Genomic DNA, 24,915 nt, shown 5'->3' with positions numbered 1-24,915 from the left:
ACTAATGTCCCGCCTTCTTTACGTAAAACCAGTGTCTCATTGGTTACTTTTGCTGCCGGTTTGCAAATATAATATTCTGATTGGATGACTAAAAGGCGTGTTCGTGTCACTTGAAACGAGCTCTTTCTCTCTGATTGGTCAGCTTGATTGTCAACTTCAGTCACTACATGTCACATGCTCAGTGCAATATGGCTGCTACAGTGGAACGTGGAGGTAATACAAATCTCTCAAAAAGCATGTCCCTTCAGAAGACGCTGTCTGCAGCCTCTCCACTCGTTCTTCGAATCGTTGCTGAATGTCCGGTTACAAAAGCAAGAGCTTGTGACCTGATTTTGCCACGCAGCGCCGTTAGCACTCCGGTTTTCATGCCGGTCGGGACCCAGGGGACCCTGAAGGGAATCACTGTAGACCAGCTGGAGGATCTGGGGTGTAAGATCTGTCTGGGAAACACATATCACCTGGGGATGAGGCCGGTAGGTAATACCTTAGTAGTAAACGATCTGTTGTTGTCATGGGTTATCTAACTTTGATAAGGCTTATATAGATCAGTTACAACTTTTATCTGATGGATGGAACGTCTGTATGTAGGAACAAAAGTAAACAAAGTTGTTTGTATGTTGTTGTTGTTGTTGTTTTTTAATTTACCTCAACAGGGTCCGGATTTGATTGAGAAAGCCAATGGTTTGCATGGGTTCATGAACTGGAAGAGAAATCTTCTAACGGTGAGTGCAACTTTCCCTCATTCAATAGATATCATCAATTAAACGCAGAGGGTAGTTGTTTTATATTGGCAAAAGTAATAGATGTTGGTAAAATTTGCACTGATATCTTGTGTTTCAATTTGCTCCACTTATAGGACAGCGGGGGGTTTCAGATGGTGTCTCTTGTTGAACTCTCAGAGGTCACCGAGGAAGGAGTGAAGTTCAAGTCACCCTACGATGGCAAAGAGATTATACTCAGTCCTGAGAAATCCATCAGCATACAGAACAGTCTGGGTCTGCATAGAGTAAAATGATGTTAATGTGTACAACACTACACATTCATTACTGTGAAATAAAATAAGCATGCTCATGGTTTTGTCATTTTCCAGGGTCAGACATCATGATGCAGTTGGATGATGTTGTCAGTAGTACAGTGACAGGACCTCGTGTGGAGGAAGCAATGCACCGATCAGTACGCTGGCTGGATCGTTGCATAGCAGCGAATAAAAACCCAGACAGACAGAACCTTTTTGCCATCATCCAGGGAGGGTTGAATGCAGAGCTACGAAAAGCTTGTCTAAACGGTAAAAGATCCTATTCTGGAGTGTTCGTCATATTTGGTTTGTACAGAGGAGCCTTGAAAAACCAGTTACATGATTGTCATTTTACACATTTGGATTTCCACTCGATTGAATCATGAATGCAAATAAGTTTTTATATTCTGATCCAATAAGGATGCAAATGTGAACCAAACAGGAGTCAGGCAATTTAGTAACATAGTTACTTACGATCTAGTAATAATCTTGTGTAGCAAAATTATCAGAATATGAGGAGACATGCAATATGTCTGCTGACTGAATTAAAAAACATCATATTCTGGTAATGACTTGGCAGAAATGCATATTTTGACAATTTAAAATATATCATTCCTTTTATCTAGAAATGACTCAGCGTGATGTTCCTGGTTTTGCCATTGGAGGACTGAGTGGAGGAGAAGAGAAAGAGGACTTCTGGAGGATGGTCACACTGAGCACTGACTACTTGCCACGAGAAAAGCCTCGCTATCTCATGGGTGTGGGGTATGTTTGCACTGTGTAGAAAAATGTCCTGGAAATTATGATGTTAAGTGGAATCAATTTTCTCGTACATTGACATAAGAGCATGTTTGATCCTCTTGCGCTGCAGGTATGCTGTGGATTTGGTGGTGTGTGTAGCTCTGGGATGCGATATGTTCGACTGCGTGTTCCCTACACGCACTGCAGTAAGCCCTCTTCATCTTACTCACTGATCATCACTTTAAATTGGTCATTTGGCATTTAGGATTCCTTACAGAGAGCTGATTTCAGCTGTCTCCTGACGGTCTTGAATCTTTTCCCTCAGAGGTTTGGCTCAGCTTTGGTGCCCTGGGGTTCTCTACAATTGAAACAGAAAATGTACGCTAAGGACTTCCAGCCCATTGACCCAGACTGCCAGTGCCCCACCTGCAAGAGGTTAGCCATTTTTTTGTGTTTGGCATAGCTTAGAAGCTGTTGAAAAATGTTGTATTTACATCAACTGTTTGTTGGCCTGGTATCTCCTGCTTTTTAATTTTTTTTCTATGGTTTTTTGCATGTCCATGGCAACAGATCATATCTATTCCTAACAAATGATCTGGTTCATTTTTGAAAAGTGCCCCAAACTGTGTACTTCTTTTAAAAATTGTACATGTATACCAGGAATGATGCAAAATTAGCTTTTGTGTTTCCATGGTAACAATTTGGTGTCTAGCTTGGCCTCAAAAGAGGGTCAGGTAGGTTTCAAGAGGATATCATAGCCTATCTTTGTAGATATGTGTTCTTCTTTGGATCGTTTTTACATGTAGGGCTTTTTTTTTTGTCTCTTTCTGTTATTTATTTTTAACTGACTGCTGAACTAATACTCATTTTATGCATGCAAATGCGCTGGATTTCGTGAGGATGGGAAATATGCTGTCTCTTATTTGCTCCTGTCGTCAGTGCTGCAGTTTATTGCCAGCCTCCTATGTTGAAACATTTAGGAATTCATGCTGTAAATTTTGTTAAGCTAAAAAAAGATGTAAATAATATGCATGTTTTTGATTTCAGACACAGTCGGGCCTACCTACATGCTCTGTTCAAGATTGACACTGCTGCCATGCATCACATCACCATCCATAACATTGCCTACCAGGTCAGTATTAGAATTAGTATTAACATAAGACTCACCATCACATCACAACTACTGTTAAAAATAAATAACAACAAAAAAATTACCCACTTTAAAAAAAAAAAAGCTTAAACTTTCTTAATAATTGCTTTGACATTTCTGTTGGATAAAAAGAATAAAAATTGGTTGAGAATGAAATTGAGCTTTCTAGAAAACAGAGTGTTGAAGATTTGATTCGTCATAACAGCATAATTTTTTGCTGATTTGGGATTTTCCTTATTTGCTTTAAAGGGTCTGACATGAAGACATTTACTGTGAATATTAAATGTCTTCTATCAATTTGTTAGGTTCCTATATCAGAAATCATCCTCCTTAGAGATATCAACCCAAAGCGTTCATTTGTGTAATGAGTTTTAATTGCTCTGACAGAAATCTGGCTAAAATAACGAGGTTTGCAATAAGTATTTGACAAGATTGACACAATGTTCATGGTCATGTAATGCCTCGACCCTCTCCACACGTCAAAGTGACACCAACTTCTTTTGCTGCATTGACATTATCAGAATAATTAAGAGTCTCCTCCTGAGACGGTTGTGTCCAAAAATATAACATTAATGTTAAATCAGAGTAAAAGATCATGTTTGTTATCTAACACGTTCATTTTATTGAGGTATTTTTTAAAATTTGCCCGTTGATACCACGTAAACAGTGTCTCTAGGGGCCATGTTGTGTGGTCTACATTTTTGATTCAGAGTGAAATAGCACAGTAATTACTGTGAAACATGTACATTTATCAAAAACGTTGCCATGGTGAATTATAGCAAGCAGACATTCTTAATGTATATTCTGATGCTGACCTGTAAGTAACTCACACACTGTGGATCGTAGATTCATTTCCCTCTAGGGATCAATAACCATGTTGTTTTTCTGTAATTCATCAATGTTTTTTTCTCTGTAGTTCACCCTGATGCGTTCTGTGAGACAGAGCATTGTGGAAGGCCGATTCCCTGAGTTCATACAGACGTTTATGAGGCGAATGTTTCCATCTCGTGACCAGTACCCCGGATGGGCCGTCGATGCTCTCGCCTCAGTCAACATCACACTGGAATAGAATCTGAAAAGAATCCTGAATAATCTAAATAGGTTTTTAAATGTCATGGTATTTTATATCTTTTAAATTACTTTTTTTAATGGAGAACTGTTTTTTCACTCATTGTTTATATTTGTATACACTTTGCCTGTTTTGTTGGCAACGAGAAAATAGTTTTTTGATCTGAAGGGATAAACATTGTCTTTTGTGACAAACCGCAAATTATTCTCTTAGTGCGCATTAGGATGATGTGAAACTGAATGGCGTTTAAATGAGGTCTGAAACACATGAATAGTTTGTCTGGTATGCGCAGACACTTTTTGTTACCATGGATACACATCTAGGCCTTCCCACTTGAAATGTTTTGCTTTCCTGTCAAGCTATTTTTGGAATTTTCTTCTACCTGAGTCCATTACATTTTTTTTTTTATTACTGTGTTTGCTAAATTGTTTGTTTTGCAAAGACTTAGCATTGGTAATAGTGCTGTATCTGTATTCTGGTGTTTCACACCACATCGACTCGGAGTTGTTATCGAAACGAGCAGATAATGAATCCAGACTGTTGTTTTCGTGATGACCACTAGAGGGAGAAGTAGTCAAGAAGAAATCCAGTGATTGTCTGCAAAGTGAAAATCTCATGCTCTTAAAAAAAAAAGACTGGGCTCAGAGCACAGCTGTGGGAGGACAAACAAACATTAATATCAAAATTATTCACAAACGCAATCCATCTGGATTGTATTATAATATCAGTACTTATTGTTATTCTATTTTTCCTCATCAATTCAATAGGCGATGGTTCCTCTTGACCCTCTGAGGGGAGGTTTTGTTTGGAGCTTTCAAAGGTTCTGCTGTATCGAGAGTCAATTGTGTGTGATTAATATTAATCACTGAAGTTAATTTGAATAACACCTGTTGCCTGTGGCTTGGAGTCAAAAGCCCTCTCGAGGATCCCTTTTGAATTCAATTAAAGCTTCAGTTTTCACTACATGCTCCACAAGATTTGACATTTAGTGAGGGGAAGGCAAAGATGCAGCAAAGGGTACCACTGCGATACAAAGTGTGGGTTTGATGTCTTATAATAATATCCAAGGGTGTAAGTGTCTACTTATTAGTTTCAGAACGAACTAAAATATTCATACTGTGATCATGATAATAGTGACTTCACCGGGACATTCTGTATTTCAACTCAGATGAACATCTAGTTTTCAATATTAGGTGCATCGATTTTTCAGGAAGTTCTCTCTTTTTTTTGTGAGATCCTGCGTGTTTTACTCTCTGTTGGATTTTTTAAATTTTTTTATTTTTTTTTATATAGGAGACAGCAACTGCGCTCAGCTCGTTTCATAATGTTGCGCTAAATAAATTGGATCTTCTCGTGTATATTTCAGCGAGATAGTTTACGACATGGTGTTTGTGCCTCCTTAAACTGACTAAAAAAGATTTAGTAATGTAATGATGATTATAACTTCAGAGATAGCTCTCTATGCAAAAATAGTCATTATTACGCGTACGCGTTGTTCGAGTCGCGCCTGAGACGCGCGCAGGTCTCAGAAGTGTGAATAGATGTTGGTCACGTGTGTATGTAGAACATTAACATCACCATTCAGGACCGGAGAGGATTGTGGATACATTATCCTATATGGACAGTGCTTGTTGAACAATATTGTGGATTTTCTGCGCGTATTTTTCCCCGTAGTTAGTGCTTTAATCATTTCTGAATCCTTACGCTCGCTCCGCGCTCAGCTCAGACAGGGAGGATGCTGATGTTGGGGGAGACAACCAGTTGCTCTCCAGCTGCCACAGTAAAAGTGGAGCCTCCCCTGCGCATCGACGGATGAACACCCTCGACCTGTTGCCTTACCGGGAGGAAAAGTAGAGCTGCAAAAAACAAACGAAAATAAGTTAATTTTTCCATGGAGGAGTGAGGTTCGAATACGATACGATGAGGCGTATCAATGTGTTGGTTATTCATTTGCGTTTTGAATAGCAGAAGAGGAACAGAGTTGATTTTGGGGGGGGTCCTCCTCGTGTGGAGGTGCGGTTTGCGGTTATCTCAGTATCTGGACTGTGAGAAGGAGGACCATGGTGGAACTGGAGAAGGAGGTACTCCCGCTGCCCCCTCGGTATCGGTTCCGAGACCTGTTGCTCGGGGACTGGCAGACCGACGATAGGTAAGGATGCAGCTTCTTGCGTCGTTTACGCACAGCGCACTGAATCCGTTGCGCATTTGTGCACCATGAGTGCACGAAGTCATTTGTCTTTTTTTAAAAAAAACAAAAAAACCCTCATTTGTCGTTTTTATGTTCCCCCTGGTGAAGTCATTCATCCAGGTGTGTGAATGTGCGGAGTGTTTGACTTCCAGCTGTGCTCTTCTGCTGTTATGGATGCTGCAACAGGTTTTTGCTGGTTGCCCAGAGTGCACAGTGGCGACTGTTGCTGGTATAACAATATTATCCCAGCAAAAACAATGAATGAATTAAAACCACGCAAGAAAACAAATGGGCTTGACTTGAGGATAAATATTCAGTATTATATAAGTTCATATTAGTAATACTTTATTTTATTTTTTTGGTAGCGCACACCTTACATTTCTAAAATTCTTTTGGCATCAACCAGGAAGGAAACACAGGGTGAGCAAGTGAGATAAACCTCCAGTCCAGTGTGTTGCCCTATGTGTGTTTCTCCCCATGCCACAATTGAGATTTAGAGATCCTTCTGCCACCTGGACAGACAATTTCAAGGGGATGCCTCGATAACCGACAATTAACCTTTGCTTACACTCCATTTGCAGAGCAGTAAATCTGACGCTCTCTCCGATATGCATTGCTTAATTTTGCCATTTCATTACGCTGTCTGATGGAAACCCTTAACCTCTATTTCATGCATGGTCTCTCTCTCTTTGCTGGGTGAAAATTAAAAGCAGAACACTTGTGGTTTTGAGTGGTTGATTTGAGATAGACCATTTAGAATCCTTGTGATTGAAAGCATCAATCCAAGTCCAGCCATTGGCAGGCAATATTAGAGGCACTGCTTCACGCTGCCAGACATACTTGTCAATTATGCTCATCATATTGAAACCATCAATGCAACACCATCAAGTATTGACCTTTTTGTGACAGATACAACCAATGTGGTGTAGCTGCTTTGAACCCCCATTTGGATCAGCTTAAAAACAAACAAAAAAAGTCGTCCTCAATCCGGTGCTGCTCTCCTGCCGTTTCATAATTCATCATCCGTTGCCCAGGGAATCGTGTTTCCACAGCAGAGTTCAGTTTGACCCCAGTCACCTGAATACAGGGATTCAGTGGCTCGGGTGGCCGCCTTTTCTTGGAACGAACAGAAGGAGTCCAGGCACCACGTCATCTAGGTGAGCACAGTCAGTGCCACAGACGTGTTTTAGTACCCTCTAAAAGTGGCGTGGCTGAGTGTGTTCAGCGTTGATCCATCTAAAGGCCTAAACAGTAGGGGCTCAAATTAACCTTCACATGTGGTAGGTCTGAATTATGAGCATTTGAATCCAAGCAAAGCAGAAATCCAGGTCTTTGTGTATCTGTTGCTCAGTTTCTGTGTGCATGTTTACGAGCATCTGTCCAGACTCCTGCCTCATCTATAAATGTCCAAACACCTGGGAGAGAAGGACATCCAGCGCGCCACGATGTTGATCTCAGTGCCCAGAGAGTATTAGTCGGTATAAAATGAACTGATTAGATGAAAAGCCAGAGGTGTAATTGATAGTGACAGAAAGCTTAATTAAGGCAGAATCGCACCGGGTTTGTTTGTCATGGTCTATTAAACTCAAAGTTGCAACCTTAAAGAAGCGATTGGTCCCATATGTCACGCAGTCTGACAACACGTCAGCACAAAAATACGCTCAATCCAAATGTCAGCATGAGCAAAGCTCATCCCCTTGACACATATGTTTGCACTTATTACCGAGCCCCATCTTCCATTTAAACCTCTGTGGGCTCCCTGTGTGCGTGCGTGTGTGTGTGTGTGTGTGTGAGCTTCTGTCCATACGTCACTGCCTTCACAACTAGAAACTCTCCTCCAGGTTTCAGATTTGATTGAAGTGCCTTAATACCGTGCTTTTCCCTTTTTCAAGAGCTCCAACCCAGCGGAATCCATTTTGATCTTACCATTGAAGAGTCCTCATGTTCAGCATAGACTCAAAGATGGCAATTGATCATTCATTTCCCATAAAGGGATCTCTAGAACACTTGTTTTTGCTGTTATTTACAGTATATCCGTAGTACCTTCCTTTTTAAAATTTTCCATTTTTTTCCCTTTTTTTGTGGACCTGTGTCCTTGGCTGCTGTCCGTGGATGTGTGTGTCTGCACCAGGCTGACTGCCCAGGCCATCAAGATTAAGTCCTTAAATATTTTATAGTTTAATTTGACAATTTTAATTCCTTTTTTTCATTAAACAAGATTTAGGTGTACAGAAGAAACCACAGATACATTAGAATCTTTTGTTGACACCCCAACCCTCTGTATGTTTTTGGTAATTTTGTCTGAACAATTATCTTCATATATGCCTAATCTGTAATTCTTGCAGATAAGGACTTAGATGCAGAGAAGAGAAGCCAGATCACAACCAAGCAAGGATCTAAACTGGAAAACAGTCCCACTCAGTTCTTAATTCATATATACTTGATTTCTTTCCTTGTCTCCTTGTCAATTTGAATGAGACAAGGGGGAAAGATCTGATGAGAGAGGAGTCAAGTCCACCGCTGTCGAACAAGATGAGGCGTTTGTGCTTTAGCACCATCAAGCTGATCTCAGTGAAACATTATTATATGAGCCACAACTGCAACATCTGTTCTCTGGTTACGTCCTCCTCAGAGGAATACTCCTGCTCATCCAAGGAGGACGTAAACACTGGACAGATGAATTCAAGAGGAACACTTGCTGTTTATAGGTGTAAGGACGTGTGTGTGGATCCTCCAGCATGTCTCCTCACTTATTGTTCACATGAGGAAGTGAAGATGATGCAGTGAGGTCAGTTTCCGGGTCATACGTGGGATAATGTTGGAGACAAGGAGACAAAAAAGGAAGAAATGAGAGGAGATTAATCCACAGATCACAAGGAACTGCAAAGGAAAACAAGGAAGACTCATCAAGCAAATGATAAAGGTGTGAAACACAAAAAAGGTAGAAAGTGTTAGAAACATGACACAGGAGGGAAACATCTTCCAAATGAATCGGGGAAACTGCGAAGACAAAAAAACACAACGGTGACACGGTGTCAAGTAAGCGATCAGCTCAATGACAGTCCTCCTGAAATATGTCAAGGACAGATGAATAGGAACATTTTAACAATCCCGTTGCAATTACACCGACAACACTTATATTATGTGGCGGTGAGTCAGAGGCTTATGTTTTGAGGAAATGCCAGATGAATAAATAATTAAAGCTCTTTTGCAGGCTGATGACAAGCATTTTATCAGTATGAAGCAGCTAAATGAACATTTTATGTACGCGTCTTATCACGGCCCGATCGACCCGAGCTTCCCCATCGCCACCCTTTCATCCAACGCTCCTGTCTTCCCATCCTCGGCACCCTTTGATGTCAAATGAACTTTTCGCACTGTGTGAAAATTCATTCTCCAAAGAATGAATTTTGGGTAATGTACAGCGATTACTGTGTCGCAGCGTTGCAGACTAATATACCATTCTTCTTGGCGTCGATAGCTTGTTGATAACGGCCTATAAACACACACATCACTCCCAGCACAGCTCGGCTCATATGTTTAATTTGTCAGAAGTGAAATGAAATACAGTCTCCATTTCTGCGCAATAGAAAACCTCAGCTGGAGCTTTCCATTGGAGTCCTGGATTACCATACAAATGACAGCCTTTTGTCCTTTGAACAATCTGTTATTAGCTGCCACATCGTCCGCATTTCTCTTGTCTACTCTCCGCCGCCCCGTCTCCTCCTCCCTTATTTCTTCAAGTCCCCTTAATCTAGTAAGGCCAGGGTAGAGCATGATCCATCAATATTGACAGTATTCGTACCACTTTTATGCTTTGACTTCACTATGCGATGGATGTCAGAGTCCTTTACAGAGCCTTTCAGTCATGTTGTTAATAAGACGCTTTAGAAAGCTGACAGCTATCTCTGTTGAGAATTCTGGAGTCATGGATGTAAGACGCATCACGACTGCAGCGCGTAGCTGGCATAAAAAGAAGGTTGTTAGTGACGGAGAAATGGTTGGTTTGATGAGAAGAGTCACTCTGTGGAAAGGTGATTTTATCATAGCAGAGCCTGGCTTGGTGAGATAGAGGACGATAGGGATCACACAGACCTCACAACCACTTTCACGACTCTCACAGCCACACAATCCTGGGAAAGCGGAATGAAGTTAACTTAAAATTACCCGGGTTACTGATGGAAATTAATTGTGAAGCTTTGCGTGGGCAAGGAGAAGCATGGGTCCAAGAGCAGGGTCAATAAATACAAACCAATGCTCATGACCTGACAAGTGTTTATTTCTATTAATTTGAAAAACCACATAAAAAAACAATTAAGGGAAAAGTTAGCCTGAGAGCAAATGAGGGGGCACGGGGGGAGACGAGGCTGGTTTTAAGTCCAAGGATGATCCTGGAACAAAGAAAACTGTGAACATGACACCTCGTGAACACGAGCAGCTGCTGTCTTTGTAAGAATTAAAGTTGTTTTTAGTGCACAGAAGACATTACCGTGAAGGTTTGCTTCATGCAGGTATCTTATTCTTTGAGTGCCAGAATGTGTGCGTTTAGGGGCGCTAAATGAGGCCTTTGTGGACTCAGAGGTGGGGGGAGCGAGCTGCTAAGCCATGCTGTCATAGGGGATCACAAATACAGTTGTCCACTGATCTCAGCTCCCCTGTTCCCAACATGCATTGTGCACCGCACGAGTTTCAGATGGTAACAGACAAAAGACACCAGGGACGGGCAATAAAGATGATTCCTCTCATTTTTCACTCCTCCTCCTCCTCCTCCTCCTCCTCCTCCTCACGTCTTCCTCACAGCCGTGGTTTGAAGACAATTTTTAAAAGTGATGGACATCTAACGCTGATTTGATCACATGTTAAATATCTGTGCATATCTGAGGATGATGCAGCCTGCAGGGAGCGGGAGATTGAATGTCATTGAGGAGGTTTTTAATAGAATCATGCTTCAATGTAAGCTGCATTTACTCCATGACTGAGGGATGAGGAGGTCTGTTTTTAGTTAGCAAAACATGGATCCAAACAGTGTTTTTCCCTGAATCTAAGGGTGAAGAGGAATTGTTCAGTTTGTTGTGTTCTGCTCTTCGTTCAGTGAGTGTGTTAACATATCCTACTCGAAGCCACAAATAGTGAATGATCATTTGAGGAGAGGATGAGGCAAGACTCCATTACGTCAGAGAACCGGGGGGAGGAGGAGAAGAGGAGCGGCTGGGGCTCGTGGACTGATGATGTATGGAAAGTTAGAATCCATCAGAACGTAGAGGCTGCTCAGGAAATGGCTCTGAGTTGGAGCCACAGTCCACTATTACTTACTGTCAATACACCGTGGGACAGATTACACTCTTCTTTCAAATGATTGCTCTCATTTTCTTGCTGTGCAAATTTCAGTGGGGGATAAATAAACTGCGTGTGCACATCCACGATGATGAAAAGGAAAATTCATCGATCAGCTATAGGCTGGATTTTAGTCATACATGTTGTGTTGTGGATGTTATTGTTTCCAGGCGTTGCTCATTAATAATTTATTCTACAGGTACTTCCTTGTTTCACATACTAAAATCAACTTTATGGCAACAAATTGTATTAAAAATATCTGGCATTCTTTTGATCTCACTTTTCAGTCGGTATATTGATGGATTAGAGAGAAACTTGTCTTTCAGCAGCAGAAAGAAAAACACGTCTTTAGAGTCTAGTACATACGTTTATTCATGCTTGTGCATCTGGGTCATGGACGAGCTGTCCTGGCGTCTGTTGGCTGAATGAAGCGGGGCCCACCTTGTTTCTGTGAAGCTTTTAGAGCAGCCTGATGGCGATGTGCAATTTATTTCCCTCTTGTCAACCTATTGAGGTTCTCCTGCTCTCATTTTGTAGTCAGCGTATGTTGTTATTGTGTGTCTTTGTCTGCTTTTTTTGGTCTTTGCTCTTTCAGCTGTGCCCTCTTCTCAGAGGATCCCCCATTCACCCTTAAGCGGTGCAGTATTCTAGTAATAATCTTCACAGTGGTTCTTTAGAGGCTCCGCGTTAGTTTTCATCAATGGAGGCACTTCTTTAGAAATAAGATTTTGACTGGTGTCTCTCCTTAAATTTGTCTAATTATTTAATCCTTGAAGGGTTGATGTAATAAATTCCAGATCGCTTGCCATAGACCACTTCTAGATGAATCTTGTTTAACTGAACATTCAGATGCATCTCTTTCTCTTCCCTTTCCATGTTTTAATATCCACTCTGGATTCTTTTTCCAAAGGCTTTCTCTGAATAATAAATGCAGTCGTTGCGTCTCTTGTTAATTTGAACACTTTTCATTGATTCCAGGTGGAACTTCTCCCTTTGCTTACCTTATGTCTTGGTTTTTTTTCTTTTTTTTGTTTGTTTTTTTATTCCCACTGGTTCGAATGCTATTTCTGAGTTCAGTGTGGAGGTTGTGATGAGTGAATGCTGAGCTGTTGTGCACGCATATATTTGGGTTTCTTTATTCTCTTCAACTGTGTCATTACATGGCTAGTGCTGTGTCATTATGGAGCACAGGCATGGGTGGAAGCAGCAGGAGAACAAGGTTCAGTATTCTCCCTCTCTCTCTCTTTCTCTCTCTCTCTCATAGATCCTCCTCCGCATGCCCCCCTCTGTCGTTCTGTCCATCTGTCTGTCTATTTATTTGTCTGTATTTTTGTCTCTCCCCTCTCTCTCTCTCTTTCTCTCTTTCTCTTTTTCACACTTCAACTCTCACAGTGCACATCCAATATGGAAATGTAAAATTGTCTCCCTAGGCTCAGACTAGAAATGCAATGCCTTGCCCCTTTCTTAGTGTACTTGAGTTTCCAGCTGTTAGAGCCGATGTTTGTACATTATTAGTCAGTAATAGCAGGAATTGCTTTGATAAACTGATATATTTATAGAGGAACATGCAGAAATAGCCTCAGTCCTGCTGTCTCTGGGGCTTATTTTCTCTTGGTAGTTTCTTAATCCAGGGCAATGTGTTTTTTATTCCACACAAAGCAGTTTTTGTCAATAAATACGTCATCATTGATTTTCCTCATCCTTTTTTGGAGGGGTTTTGAGGGGCTGATGTATGCCTGTTGCCCAAAGGTTGCACATCATGATGTGTTTATATGTCTTTTGTCTTGAAATAATGCTTTTTATGAGTTTTTAATGTGTTTTTCTCCCCCATTCTCCTCTTAGATTAAAGATATCAGCTCTCAATCTATCCCAGAGCTCAGCTCTATATTGGGCTATATTTCCACTTTATTTTTCATCCTCTGTTGTACGCTCAAGTGGAAACGCTCTCCCTTCGAGAGACACATGAAGAACAAAGTGACCTCTTAAATTAGCCCCCACTCCCGATTAGTTACCATAGCATCTTGTCAAAAAGATTGGAGAAGTTTCTAGACTGTGTTGAATGATATGCATGAATGCCCTGTTTTAAATACACATGACACCATTGGTTTCAGGCAATAACAAACCAGGCAATAAGGAAGTAGAAATTAGGCTGGAAATACACTCTTACTGGTCAAATGTAAAGTTGCAGTCCCAAATGGGTTTGCCTGTAAAATGGGACATTAGGTTGAGGGAGCTCAAGCGTTAAAGCTGTCAGAATTTCAGTTTGTTATGTGGATAATTATCTAAATAGTTGCCACGGCGGAGCGTTATAGAAGCCGTGTGCAGTGATCTCAACAGAAACACTTCTCGCGGTATGGAAATAAACTAAACAAACATTAATGCCTCGTTTAGAACTCTACATTTCCATAATCATCTGCACTGCTGTTTGAATAGCTCCAGACCTTTGTGCAATAAACCATGCACTGCAGGAAGGTACGAAGATCCGATTTCCTTATTTCTAATGTTAGTGTTCAAGTTCAAATCTTTTTAGTCACTGAAATTTTGATTTAGACCAAGGAAAAAAAATCTTTCCTGTGAGCAAGATTATATTAACTGAATGTGTATAATTCCCAACTGTGGATTTTTATGTGAATGAATAAAAATATTTACTTCAGAAACAAGTGGAGATGATTCCCTGCGCTTCTTGCCACCACGGCATTGACAGTTTGATTGCTCCTTGCATGAAAGAGCTCATGCTGTCATATGGTCAATTAGCTCAGTATGACCCCCAACACACACACACACACACACACACACACACACACACACACACACACACACACACACACACACACACACACACACACACACACACTGATGCACACATGTTCCCTTGCTTTCCTTATAGCTGATACTGCAGTGCACCCCCCCCCCCCTCCAGCTGCTCGTATAGCCGTTTTTGAAATGTAAAGATGCAATTACACCCCTTGGGGTTGGCCAGCCTTTTTTTTTTTTTTTGTGGGTTATAAGGGGGGTCTGCTGCGTGCGTGTGTGTGTGTGTGTGTGTGTGTGTGTGTGTGTGTGTGTGTGTGTGTGTGTGTGTGTGTGTGCATGTGTGTGTGTCAGCATGTTCTTCTGTTTTCCATCATGCGTGCAGAAGCCTTATTGTTAGCAGGCTGCTCCCAGCAAAGGGAGCCATCAAGAGGGTTGAACACACTTCACAAGTATCTGTTTGTTCACATCTGCTCACGTGAGAAGTAAGGCAAAGACAGCGAAGCCCATGTTGCCATAGCAACAATGAGGGAAGCCAGCACACCCCCCCCCCCACTCTTCCTTCTTCCTTACCCAGTATTACAACTACAGTACAGTACGTCAATGGGTTTGGTTTGCCTGTGTCTACACATGTAAGGTTCCCAGGTCACTCGGGAACCCTGGGAAGACACACACACACACACACACACACACACACACCTACACCTACACACACTGACACACACACGCTGTCCCCTCCTCATGCAGACAGGACTATAGATTGCGGTTGTTCTGCTTCTTTCATCCATCCCCGTGTTGTGTGGAGACCACCGGGTGGGGGCTGGCGTTTCTCACACATAACCTGAGTCATCCCGTCTTCCCAACATGGGATGAAAGGAGGGCGACTGAGAAGTCTCCCCCCGGGTGGTCAGACAGGAAATACAGTCACCTTCAGTCCCGCTGGTTATGTGTCTGCCTACATGTAAGAACTGTGTTAAGAGCGTGTCTGTGACGCTCACGTCCGACGAGTGTGTGAACGCTCTAATAATCCTAATGTTCCACTCACAGGTGTGTATGTTGGCCTTTTGCGCATACTATAGGTGTGTGTGTGTATGTGTGTGTGTGTGTGTGTCTATGTGTAATTGGGGTGTGCTAGAATGGAAGGGGAGAGAGAACAGTAATTATGGCCTCCCATGTTCAGCAGAAACATCAAAAGGAAGTAATTTGTTGCTCTATATTTAATCAGTGGAGATAACGGGACTGACTGCAGCTGTCTGGACCTATGAGCAGGACGACAAGCAGGAATACCACTTCCTCCAAAACCCATTAGTCTGTAATGCAACCAGACACCCTGTTTTGTTTCCACAATTTTTCACTGTGCAAATAATCATTGTCACCCTGTCATTCCCTAATTCGCTCAGATGTTCACATTTTTGTTGTTCTCCTCCTTCCCTTTCTCCAATCACTTGACTACAACAGGGTGATTTCACCTCCTTTAATCACCTGCAGTGCCCCTTATTTCTCCTCTTTTTTTCCCCCCTCCTCATCCTCTCTCTTTCTGCCTCTCTGCCGCTTTAGGGTGCAGGTAGAGTTCTACGTGAATGAAAACACTTTCAAGGAGCGCCTCAAGCTGTTTTTCATCAAAAACCAAAGATCCAGTGAGTTGCCTTTGTTTGGGGATCACGTTTTCTCTCTGTATAATAATCAGTTAGTGTAATACTCTTTGATGCTGTCATTCTTGCTCTGCATCTCATCACAATTTTTAAAAAAATGTGTGATATCTCTGCTTTGTGATTATTATTATTTTTTTAGATCATGTGGGTTGATTTTCTCATACATAAAGTGATTTAATATATGCAATCACAACATTCTAACTTGAAGTAGATTGAGTTGTATTTTTTACTTAATTACTTAATTAAAAATTTATTTCATTAGATTAAAGACTGTCTATGTTTGTTGGCACAATAAACCAACTAGAGTAAACAAACCATAATCATTCCCACATACGCTTTATTTAAAAGCTGTGCTATAGAGAGTGTTTTGTGTGACTGGAGAGTTTTTTCTGTTAACTATTGTATTTTTTTATTTTTTTTGGTCTGTCTTCTTGAGCCTTTCTTATTAATTTTAATCGCATTAAAGTTCACAACAGTTCAAAGCGTCCCACAGAGCTCTGGAGAGATATACAAAACATGCAAGATATATATATATATATATATATATATATATATATATATATATATATATATATATATATATATATATATATATATATATATATATATATATATATATATATATATATATATATATATATTCTTTAACCATATTAAAAATTAAACAAAGAATGTCTTATAAAAATCAGTTTAGGGTACCTGTGCTTGAATATGATTTTTTTGTATTGCAGGTTTGCGAGTGCGAATGTTTAATTTTGCATTGAAAGTGCTGAGCTGCCTCCTCTACATCGTTCGAGTCCTTCTGGACAACCCGCAAGAGGGGAGACAGGACTGGTGAGAGATGTGCTGAAAACAGGGGCTTAATGGGGTGAAACAAAGTCTGTGAGTGTGGAGGCCTGATAGCGGGAACAGGTGCATCAGGTCAATAGCAGAAATAACAGTGTGTAGAGAAAATCCCACTAATGGGTTGGATGTGAGATGGGGGTCAAGATCCAATCAGTGAAGTAATATGATATGTGGATTGAGGTCCTCTGTTAGTAACACAAGATAGACATTTTGTGTGTGTGTTTTTTTATTCTTTTGCAGTGTGACGGGCGTAAACTGCACGAAACAAAATACATCCTCTCGTCCCTGGAGCGAATTTGATTGGTAAGTCTCCAATCAGAATTGATGGCCCGGACCTGTGGGGGAGGACAATGAGACACCCCAGGGGACTGGCAACCCCAACACGGAAACCTTGTAAAACATAATCAATGCAATTTCACCAAACTGACGTAATTCACAATACTAATATTGAACATTGCAGATCTACCTTTATTTTTCACAATCTGGTTGTATGGATTAGCTGTCAGGATTATATGCATGTAGTGCCTGTGCAGCCTAATCAACAGCGATCTAGTGGAGATAAAGGATGTAATCTACAGCAGCAGAGAGGGAGGGACACCAGGAAGTGGACCCAAGGCTATGCCATGTCTCCTTCTTGGGAACCTATTGAACCTATTGATTAAATTGGTGGCTGGTGACACTGACTAAGCTCTGGCTCCACATGAATAAGGAGCCTGACAAAGTGAGCTCGGGGAAGGGGTGGGCTGCCTCCTGGGCAGTCGACTCATTGGAGCAAATCAGATCGCAGGCAGGCAAGCAGCCATGCTAAGCCCCAGGGTGTCTTTGGCAAAAGACTGGCAATAAGGCTGTAAATTTCCATCTGACTTTGTGATTATTACTTTCCTTTTACAATACAAGCACATTTGCACTCGTTCACTCCACTTTTGTTAGGTTGTAAACAGCATAATTCAGTTTTATGTAGCGACATGAGCAGAGGTCCCTGTCCGCTGGTGTCGGGGAAATAACTTTTATGTTTTGGCCATTTCAGCGGTCCCTGAATTTAATCTTTCTTTTTTATGTCACATTTGTCTGTTTTCTTTCACTCTGTAGGAAATTGATCATCTGGGTGGAGAGGCCTCTCCCGCTGTGGACGCTGCAGGTCAGATAAATCAGTACACGCCCATGTGAACAAGGGGCGTGTATGGTTTATTAGCATTTACACAACATTTATCAGCGAGTACATTTGCAAAATCAAAATTGTTTTACCTCACAGCAATATTAACACGTACAGTACGAGCATGTTCCTAATGCACATTGTCAGACAGCAGAGCATCTCCTGCTTCACTTAAATCTGTTTCCTCAATCACCAGCACGCCCACTCATTCCACCTACGCTTTTCTCTTCCATCTCTGCAACTCTGAATTTCTCTCTCCCCCCCGGTCTCTCTCTAACTATCTTTACTCGTCTCTGTCTGCTGTCCCTCTTCATATCTCTAACACACACTCTCTCTCTCTCCCTCTTTGCAGGTGCTTGTAGCTTTCATCAGCTTTTCAGAAACTATGTTGCTCGTGTATCTCAGCTACAAGGTGAGTTATTAAGGGGCCCCTAATGGCTAAGATGCACCATGTGATGTCTGGTGGCTATGATGTCTGTATGTATGTGGGCATACAATCAAACAATAGCCGCAATCGTTGGGTGACTGCTCAGCCTGGTTTCATCACCTGCTCTCGCTGACCCAGTTCTCATTTTTGCTGCTGCTGTCTGCTTGGTTTTCCCACTGCTGTGGTGTAAACACTATGTGCACCCCAGTCAAGGCATAATAAGTAATATCACTCAGTTAACCAGATAAGCAGAAGCAGATACAGTAGGCAGGAGGTGTGCATGGTACAAAATAAAGTTTGTAACCGTCTCCTTGATGCTTTCATCCCAGCGGTGGGTGGGGGGGGCTGTAGTCAGAGGTCAGTCTTGGCGTTCACCCTTCTTGACTTTAGTTGTTTTTTTTACTCCCTTACTCACTTCACTATCTCGACGCAGCTCCTTCATCGGTCTTCTATTTTAAAATCACCTCATGAGGCCTTAGTGCTTCTTCAGCAGCGTAATGTTATTGATACATCAGAAAGATTTTTATCCAAGGCCCCCGTGTTGCTAAAGTGGGGGTCCCAATCAATGAACGGGTTGCCCTCCCTTTGATGTATTTGACAGTATAAGCCCATAAAGGGCTCCCTCTGCAGATTACTCTGGAAGCTAGAGTTAGCATTTAGAGCTGACGGATTCCTGCGGATATACCCTGTGTCTGTCCGCCCACGCTAGTCAAATACGGGTCAGTCATATGTAGGTGGCAGACACATAAAAAAAGCAACGGCTGACATCTTAATTGAGTTGCAAATAATCCTACATTTCCTCCCAAAGGGGACGAGTGAGTTGTGCGACCCTTAGAATATATCCCGATATATTTTGTGATGCAGAAGCCAGCCAGTCAGTTTGATGCCCTCTACAGTCAGGTCTGTGTTGTGTTTACATTGTTTCCTGACCCAGCACATGTTTTTTTTTTTTGTTTGTTTCCAGGGCAACGTCTGGGAGCAAGTGTTACGTGTCCCCTTCATTTTGGAAATGATCAGCGCCGTCCCATTCATGATCACTGTGAGTAGAAGGGTTTGCACTGTTAAACACAGCAGCGCCACTGTCTCACATTGAGCTGAAATCACACATTTAAAACAGTAAATCAGAACAGAGGAGTCATGTGACCGACATTCAAGCTGACTGAAGCCTTCTGTTCTTGACAGGTGATTTTGCCCTCCTTCAGAAATCTCTTCATCCCTGTATTTCTCAATTGCTGGCTGGCCAAACACGCGTTGGAGAACATGATAGTGAGTGGATCTTCCTTTACACAATCCCTGTCATTTTGTCATCTCTATTTTTTTCTGCTCTATTTTTTTTTCTGTCTGTTTTCTTTTTACAGTGAAGGTAAACCATTCATAAAACATCTAATCATATTATCGGAGCTTTTCACATTCCCACTCTAGTGTCTACTATGACTACCAGCACGACTTTTTTCATATTTTTTAATAAACTGTCTTCCCTCTGCTCCATATATTAACACTTTGCCATTTTCATCATCTTTATGGATGATATTTTTGTTTCATATATTCTTTTTATTGTCTTCTTCCCATTGCACCTAAATTGAATTTTATTCTCATTCTACACCTTCACACTCTTATTGTTTTTGCTTCCATATACGGACTGCTTTCCGTGTCTATCTCTCTACAGAATGATCTCCACAGGGCGATCCAGAGAACGCATTCGGCCATGTTCAACCAGGTGGTGATACTCATCAGCACGCTGGTCTGTCTCATGTTTACATGGTTGGTACCCCAGCTGCTGATGTTGGTCTGAGGGGGTGGTGGTGGGGGGTGGTGGTGGTGGTGGTGGGGGTGTTGGACAGAAAGGGAAAGGTGGCGGAAAGGAGGAAGGAAGTTGTAAGGGTGTGAGATATAGAATATATAGTGTGATTCATACAGAAAGACAACGATTTTGGAGATCAAACCATAACCATTGCTCCTGAATTCAAAAGACAGAAAAGATGGAGAGCAGAGATATAATATGTGCTGAGAGTGAGACAGTGTTTCTGAAACGATAAGCAGTGGAGAATGTGTTAGCTTGTGACATATTTAGTGCGAAAATTTGTGCTAATCCAGCATATCCTACACACAACATGAATTAATCTTGTTCAAACTTGTTCATGACACCATGGCAGTCCTCCACAGATGGCACCCAAGCTCCAAGATGCACAGTGGCATTTACGCTGAATGCTTTGTTTGCTTCTCCTAAGTCTCTGAATCGTTGGGGGGGGGGGGGGCAAAAACAACAAACATTGTGTGAAGAAACAAGGAAACGACAAATGTTTACCTGCACAGCTTGGGAGCCTGCATTGCCCTAAAGCTCGTCCACGATAAGAACGCAGTAGCCATGGATGGAATCATCGTGAATGCAAACACTTATACTTACTGCAAACATTCAGCGGTGCACAACCATCGGCTAGAACGAATTGCAGAGTTATGATGACATAATTTGTGGCGTGTACTTCCTTGTGAGAAACACACTGCATCGAGTATGAACTTAGCTAACGTTTGCCTGTAGACTGATCCATCGTGGGAACACAGAAATGCATGCACACAACTATAATCACACTGAGTTCTACAGATGCACTCGAGCACACGACGAATGTATTCTCACTTACAAGGAGAAAAATACAGTCCTCCGTGTAAAATGACCCCTGAAACGCCCATAAGTACCCCACCACAGGACATCTCTCTCTAGTTCTCAGTGATTGCTCATTGCTTCTTTCTCCCCCCCCCCCCGTCTTTTCACACCTGCCAACCCACACCAGCATCTGCGGAATCCAACACCTGGAACGAGCAGGAAACAACCTCACGCTGTTCGACTCGCTCTACTTCTGCGTAGTCACCTTCTCCACGGTGGGATTCGGAGATGTCACTCCTCAAATCTGGCCCTCACAGCTCCTGGTGGTCATCATGATCTTTGTGGCACTCATTGTGCTTCCCATTCAGGTGAGGAACGGTGGTAATAACCTTCTAGTGCCTTTGTAGAAAATGATCAAGTAAGAGATGAAAGATGCCTCTTTATGGGAGTTTTAAAAAGCTGTCAAAAAAAATAAATTGTCAGAGATTTAATGAGTCATGGCTCTCTGATGGTTCAAACCCATCTGTATCTCATATTTAATTTTGTATTTTAACATTTGCAATCCTTCCAGACTGTCTATCCGTTAATATGGAGGTAAGAAAACCTCGGATAAACCAAACAGTAATGCCAAGTGACAAGAAAAAAGTATTTCTACAATCAATTAATGGAATAATTTTGAAGTCTATAACTTTGGTTACATTTCTCTACTAAAATGTTCTTATATTCCACCCCTTGCAAAATAACGTAATGACTCATTGCGTCCTACATACATTTACAGCACTATTTTTATTCACACAAGTGCGAGAGTCTTCCTTACTCACTCAATTCCCCAAATCCCACTCCTGTCATTTAACCACTCAAGTGTGGGGAACTTCAGGAAGCATTTATATACACACACACACACACACACACACACACACACACACACACACACACACACAAACATACACACAAATACTCATTAGTTGTTCATGGACTAATAAAAGCACCCTGACGAAAATATAATTTGTTCGGTATCTTTGTGGCTACCGCTAATATTTGTTTGAACCTTTCATCCCTGAGGAGGTTCAGGTACCTATGAGTCTCCCAGACGGTGTGGAAGTGCTAATAGGAGGACATACCTTCTTGTGTGTTCAGTCTCTGCAGTTTAAGAACAGCCTCTATGGGGAGGAAATCACACTCACACAGAACTGCTTAACAATTCGCATATCGTTTGCTATACTGACAATCTTGTTTTGTTGCAAATTGGATTTTGTGATGGCACGACTCATCTTTGATGGCTTCCCCCTCCCCCCCCACATCGGTGTCACATAAGCAGTAGGTGTCGGGCTGCATCCCACGCACCACTGATTGCCTGGCTCTTAAATATGCTCTCGGTGTTTTTGTTTTTCTCATCAGCTGTAGGCCAGGTGGTTGCGACAAAACACTCTGGCTGAACTCACATGAGCCATTTTATAAAGAAACGGAAATTTGTGCATCACCTACACAGATGTCACGTCACCCTCACCTCCCCCTCCCCCTCTCTCTCATCTATAAGTAAGCCTTGATATTTAGAAACTGTCCCCTTTAGCCCCAACCCCCACCTTGTGTGTGTGTGTGTGTGTGTGTGTCCTGTACCTGAGTGCAGCTTTGAAAAGGCTGCATCAGGATTCAGCCATCATCGTTTACTTATTGATGCTTCTGCCTATTTTCCTGTCACTCTTTACAACACACCATAATACGGCCCCCCCACCCCAACACCCCACCCCTACAAGTCATTTTTCTGAGCTGTAAAAGCATATTGATGTGAAAACAACTTTTAATTTCAAGTGTTTTGGTGAGAAAGCTGGCAGAAAAATGTCAATAAATGAAAGTTGAAAAGACAAGCCTTTTTTTTTTTAATGTAAAAAAAAAAAAAAAATGTTGCTTCAAAGTAGAATTTCTCTTCCTCTCTCAGAGTCACATCTGCATGTCGAATTAATATGTTTATCTATTCACTTTTCATGCCAGTAGATTTGGTAAATATGAAGCTACAGACACCAACCATCAGCTTGGTAAAAAAGACTGGAAAGGGAGGCAACATCTACCTGAAACTCTGTCCCCATGGTAACCGTGTAAATGATTATTTCTATACTATTCTGTAGCTTTCTGTTTGTTCATTCATTCATTTTCCATACTGATTCTTTCCTATTATTCTTGGCTTGCAGAAAAGTTGTGAATGAGTTGAAACAATGTGGAGAATATTTAGCAATTTCTCAACATAAACTTGTAGAAGTCATCCCCGTCACATTAAAGGCTGATCCACCCTAATAATCACGCGTCATTCAACCCCCACCCTGAACCAGATCTTCACTCGCCCTGATCAAACATCGGTGTGTTTTATAAACCACCTCACTCCGTTCTGTACTCTGTCTTAATCCACTTTCCGTCTGCTGAATGTGATCCGTGTCATTTTGGATGCAGTTTGAGCAGCTGGCCTTCCTGTGGATGGAGCGTCAGAAGTCCGGGGGGAACTACAGCCGCTACAGGGCGCAAACGGAGAAGCACGTGGTGCTGTGCGTCAGCTGCCTCAAGATCGACCTCCTGATGGACTTCCTCAACGAGTTCTTCGCGCACCCCCGACTGCAGGTCTCTCCAAATGGTTTTTAAGTAGGACAAGATGGTGTTGGGGGGTTTGGTGTCTCTGTGTGTTTGTTGTCTGTAATCCCTCCCAGGAGCCCGAGCAGCTGAGGTTAAGGAAGGGGATTAATTCACCAGTAGCATGGATTTAACTGCTACTTTATTCATGTTGGAGCAGACGTCTCTGTTTGCTGTAGGGTGTGTGTATGTGTGTGTGTATGTGTGTGTGTGTGAGAGAGAGAGAGTAAGAAAAAACCCCTCCAATATGGATGATTTGAAGTGTGATTGGTTGTTTCTTTCAACATGACCCCTGCGATGAACTGGCAAAGTCCCTGCACAACCTGTTACGGGAAAAGTTTTCGTGTTTTCGTTCTTTTTTTTAAAATACTAGTTTACTGCCAGAGACAGTGACAGACATAGGGGATATGTTAGAGGCCTCGGGCTCATATATCCTAGTTCAGTATGTGTCATTGTAAGTGGATCAAACTGCAAAAAATAATACAAATAAAAAAGAAAGTGGACCTTTATGTAAGATTTTTTTTACTTTGTAAGTTCAAGAATGAAAATTCACACTCATTTAAACCATCAGTCATTTTAAAAGCCATCAGTTGGAGGTTGACGATCTGTATTTCTGAGAGCAACAGGTGTCTGAATCCTCTCTGAGCTCTTTATCGGCTTCTTTCTTTCTTTGCTCCAAACTCGACTGCATGAATGGGACCAATCCTCAAGCTCTGTTTCATTTCATTTAGATTCACAAATAGAGGCAGACCAAAGCACTTCAGCGAAGGCTACAAAATTGTCCAGTGAAATATTTTGCATAAGCCTGCCTCTCTAAATGCCTCTGATCTTGCAGGTTTCTTGCTGATATTTTGCTTGTGATTGAAACTGGACCACTCACATGACAACTTGTGCACGTGTGTGTGTGTTTGTATCTGTGTGTGTGTGTGTGTGGTTGTGTAGGACTATTACGTGGTGATCCTTTGCCCAGCAGAGATGGATGTCCAGGTTAGGAGGGTCCTTCATGTACCTCTGTGGGCCCAGAGAGTCATCTACCTGCAGGGCTCTGCTCTAAAAGACCAAGACCTGATGAGGGCCAAGTGAGTTTAAAAAAAAAAAAGTGATCCAGAGTGTAGCGTTATCAGGTACATTTAGTAGTTTTACAGATAAACTACCTGTAATTTACCTCAAATATCATCAGTGTAGAATAGCTATTCAGAAACCTGAAGGGGAGCTGGGATGCACACCGGAAGCTGGAGCTCATAATTAATACCTAAAACACCTACAGCCTTGAGGTAGCGGCTATAATTACAGTTTGCTCATGTTGCTCATGTTTACCCCCTGCCTTCTGATATTACAGCCACAGCACCTTGGGCTGCGTTTGTCACAGGGAAA

The 24,915-nt window shown here is 41.8% G+C and overlaps 2 protein-coding genes across 2 annotated transcripts in view; both read left to right on the top strand.

The window, feature by feature from the left end:
- Window positions 1–61: 61 nt before the first annotated feature.
- qtrt1 (queuine tRNA-ribosyltransferase 1) lies at window positions 62–5,230 on the top strand. Its single transcript, XM_068337210.1, has 9 exons — window positions 62–473; window positions 654–722; window positions 857–995; window positions 1,091–1,285; window positions 1,642–1,780; window positions 1,887–1,962; window positions 2,082–2,191; window positions 2,804–2,888; window positions 3,823–5,230. Exons 1-9 carry the CDS (start codon window positions 168–170, stop codon window positions 3,973–3,975), a joined length of 1,272 nt encoding a protein of 423 aa, XP_068193311.1. The 5' UTR covers window positions 62–167; the 3' UTR covers window positions 3,976–5,230.
- A 331-nt stretch (window positions 5,231–5,561) lies between these two features.
- Window positions 5,562–24,915, top strand: part of kcnt2b (potassium sodium-activated channel subfamily T member 2b) — a 34,016-nt gene continuing 14,662 nt past the window's right edge. The window contains exons 1-12 of the mRNA XM_068336702.1: window positions 5,562–6,124; window positions 15,806–15,885; window positions 16,632–16,734; window positions 16,987–17,049; window positions 17,836–17,884; window positions 18,252–18,311; window positions 19,291–19,365; window positions 19,509–19,592; window positions 19,993–20,087; window positions 21,113–21,293; window positions 23,368–23,532; window positions 24,484–24,620. Of these exons, the coding sequence (XP_068192803.1) occupies window positions 6,036–6,124; window positions 15,806–15,885; window positions 16,632–16,734; window positions 16,987–17,049; window positions 17,836–17,884; window positions 18,252–18,311; window positions 19,291–19,365; window positions 19,509–19,592; window positions 19,993–20,087; window positions 21,113–21,293; window positions 23,368–23,532; window positions 24,484–24,620 (1,181 nt within the window). The 5' untranslated portion in view covers window positions 5,562–6,035. The remainder of the gene's footprint in view (window positions 6,125–15,805; window positions 15,886–16,631; window positions 16,735–16,986; window positions 17,050–17,835; window positions 17,885–18,251; window positions 18,312–19,290; window positions 19,366–19,508; window positions 19,593–19,992; window positions 20,088–21,112; window positions 21,294–23,367; window positions 23,533–24,483; window positions 24,621–24,915) is intronic.

Source organism: Antennarius striatus, chromosome 16 (genome assembly GCF_040054535.1).
Source record: "Antennarius striatus isolate MH-2024 chromosome 16, ASM4005453v1, whole genome shotgun sequence".
Lineage (NCBI taxonomy): Eukaryota > Metazoa > Chordata > Actinopteri > Lophiiformes > Antennariidae > Antennarius > Antennarius striatus.
The sequence above is the reverse complement of the archived record's forward strand: the minus strand, read 5'-3'. Positions and strand labels throughout refer to the sequence as shown.

Bases quoted from the DNA above. Each gene is read 5' to 3' on its own strand.
- qtrt1 (XM_068337210.1), top strand. From the start codon at position 168: ATGTCACATGCTCAGTGCAATATGGCTGCTACAGTGGAACGTGGAGGT. The intron at 723-856 runs GTGAGTGCAACT...CTCCACTTATAG, and splicing joins GGAAGAGAAATCTTCTAACG to GACAGCGGGGGGTTTCAGAT. The intron at 1,963-2,081 runs GTAAGCCCTCTT...CTTTTCCCTCAG, and splicing joins TGTTCCCTACACGCACTGCA to AGGTTTGGCTCAGCTTTGGT.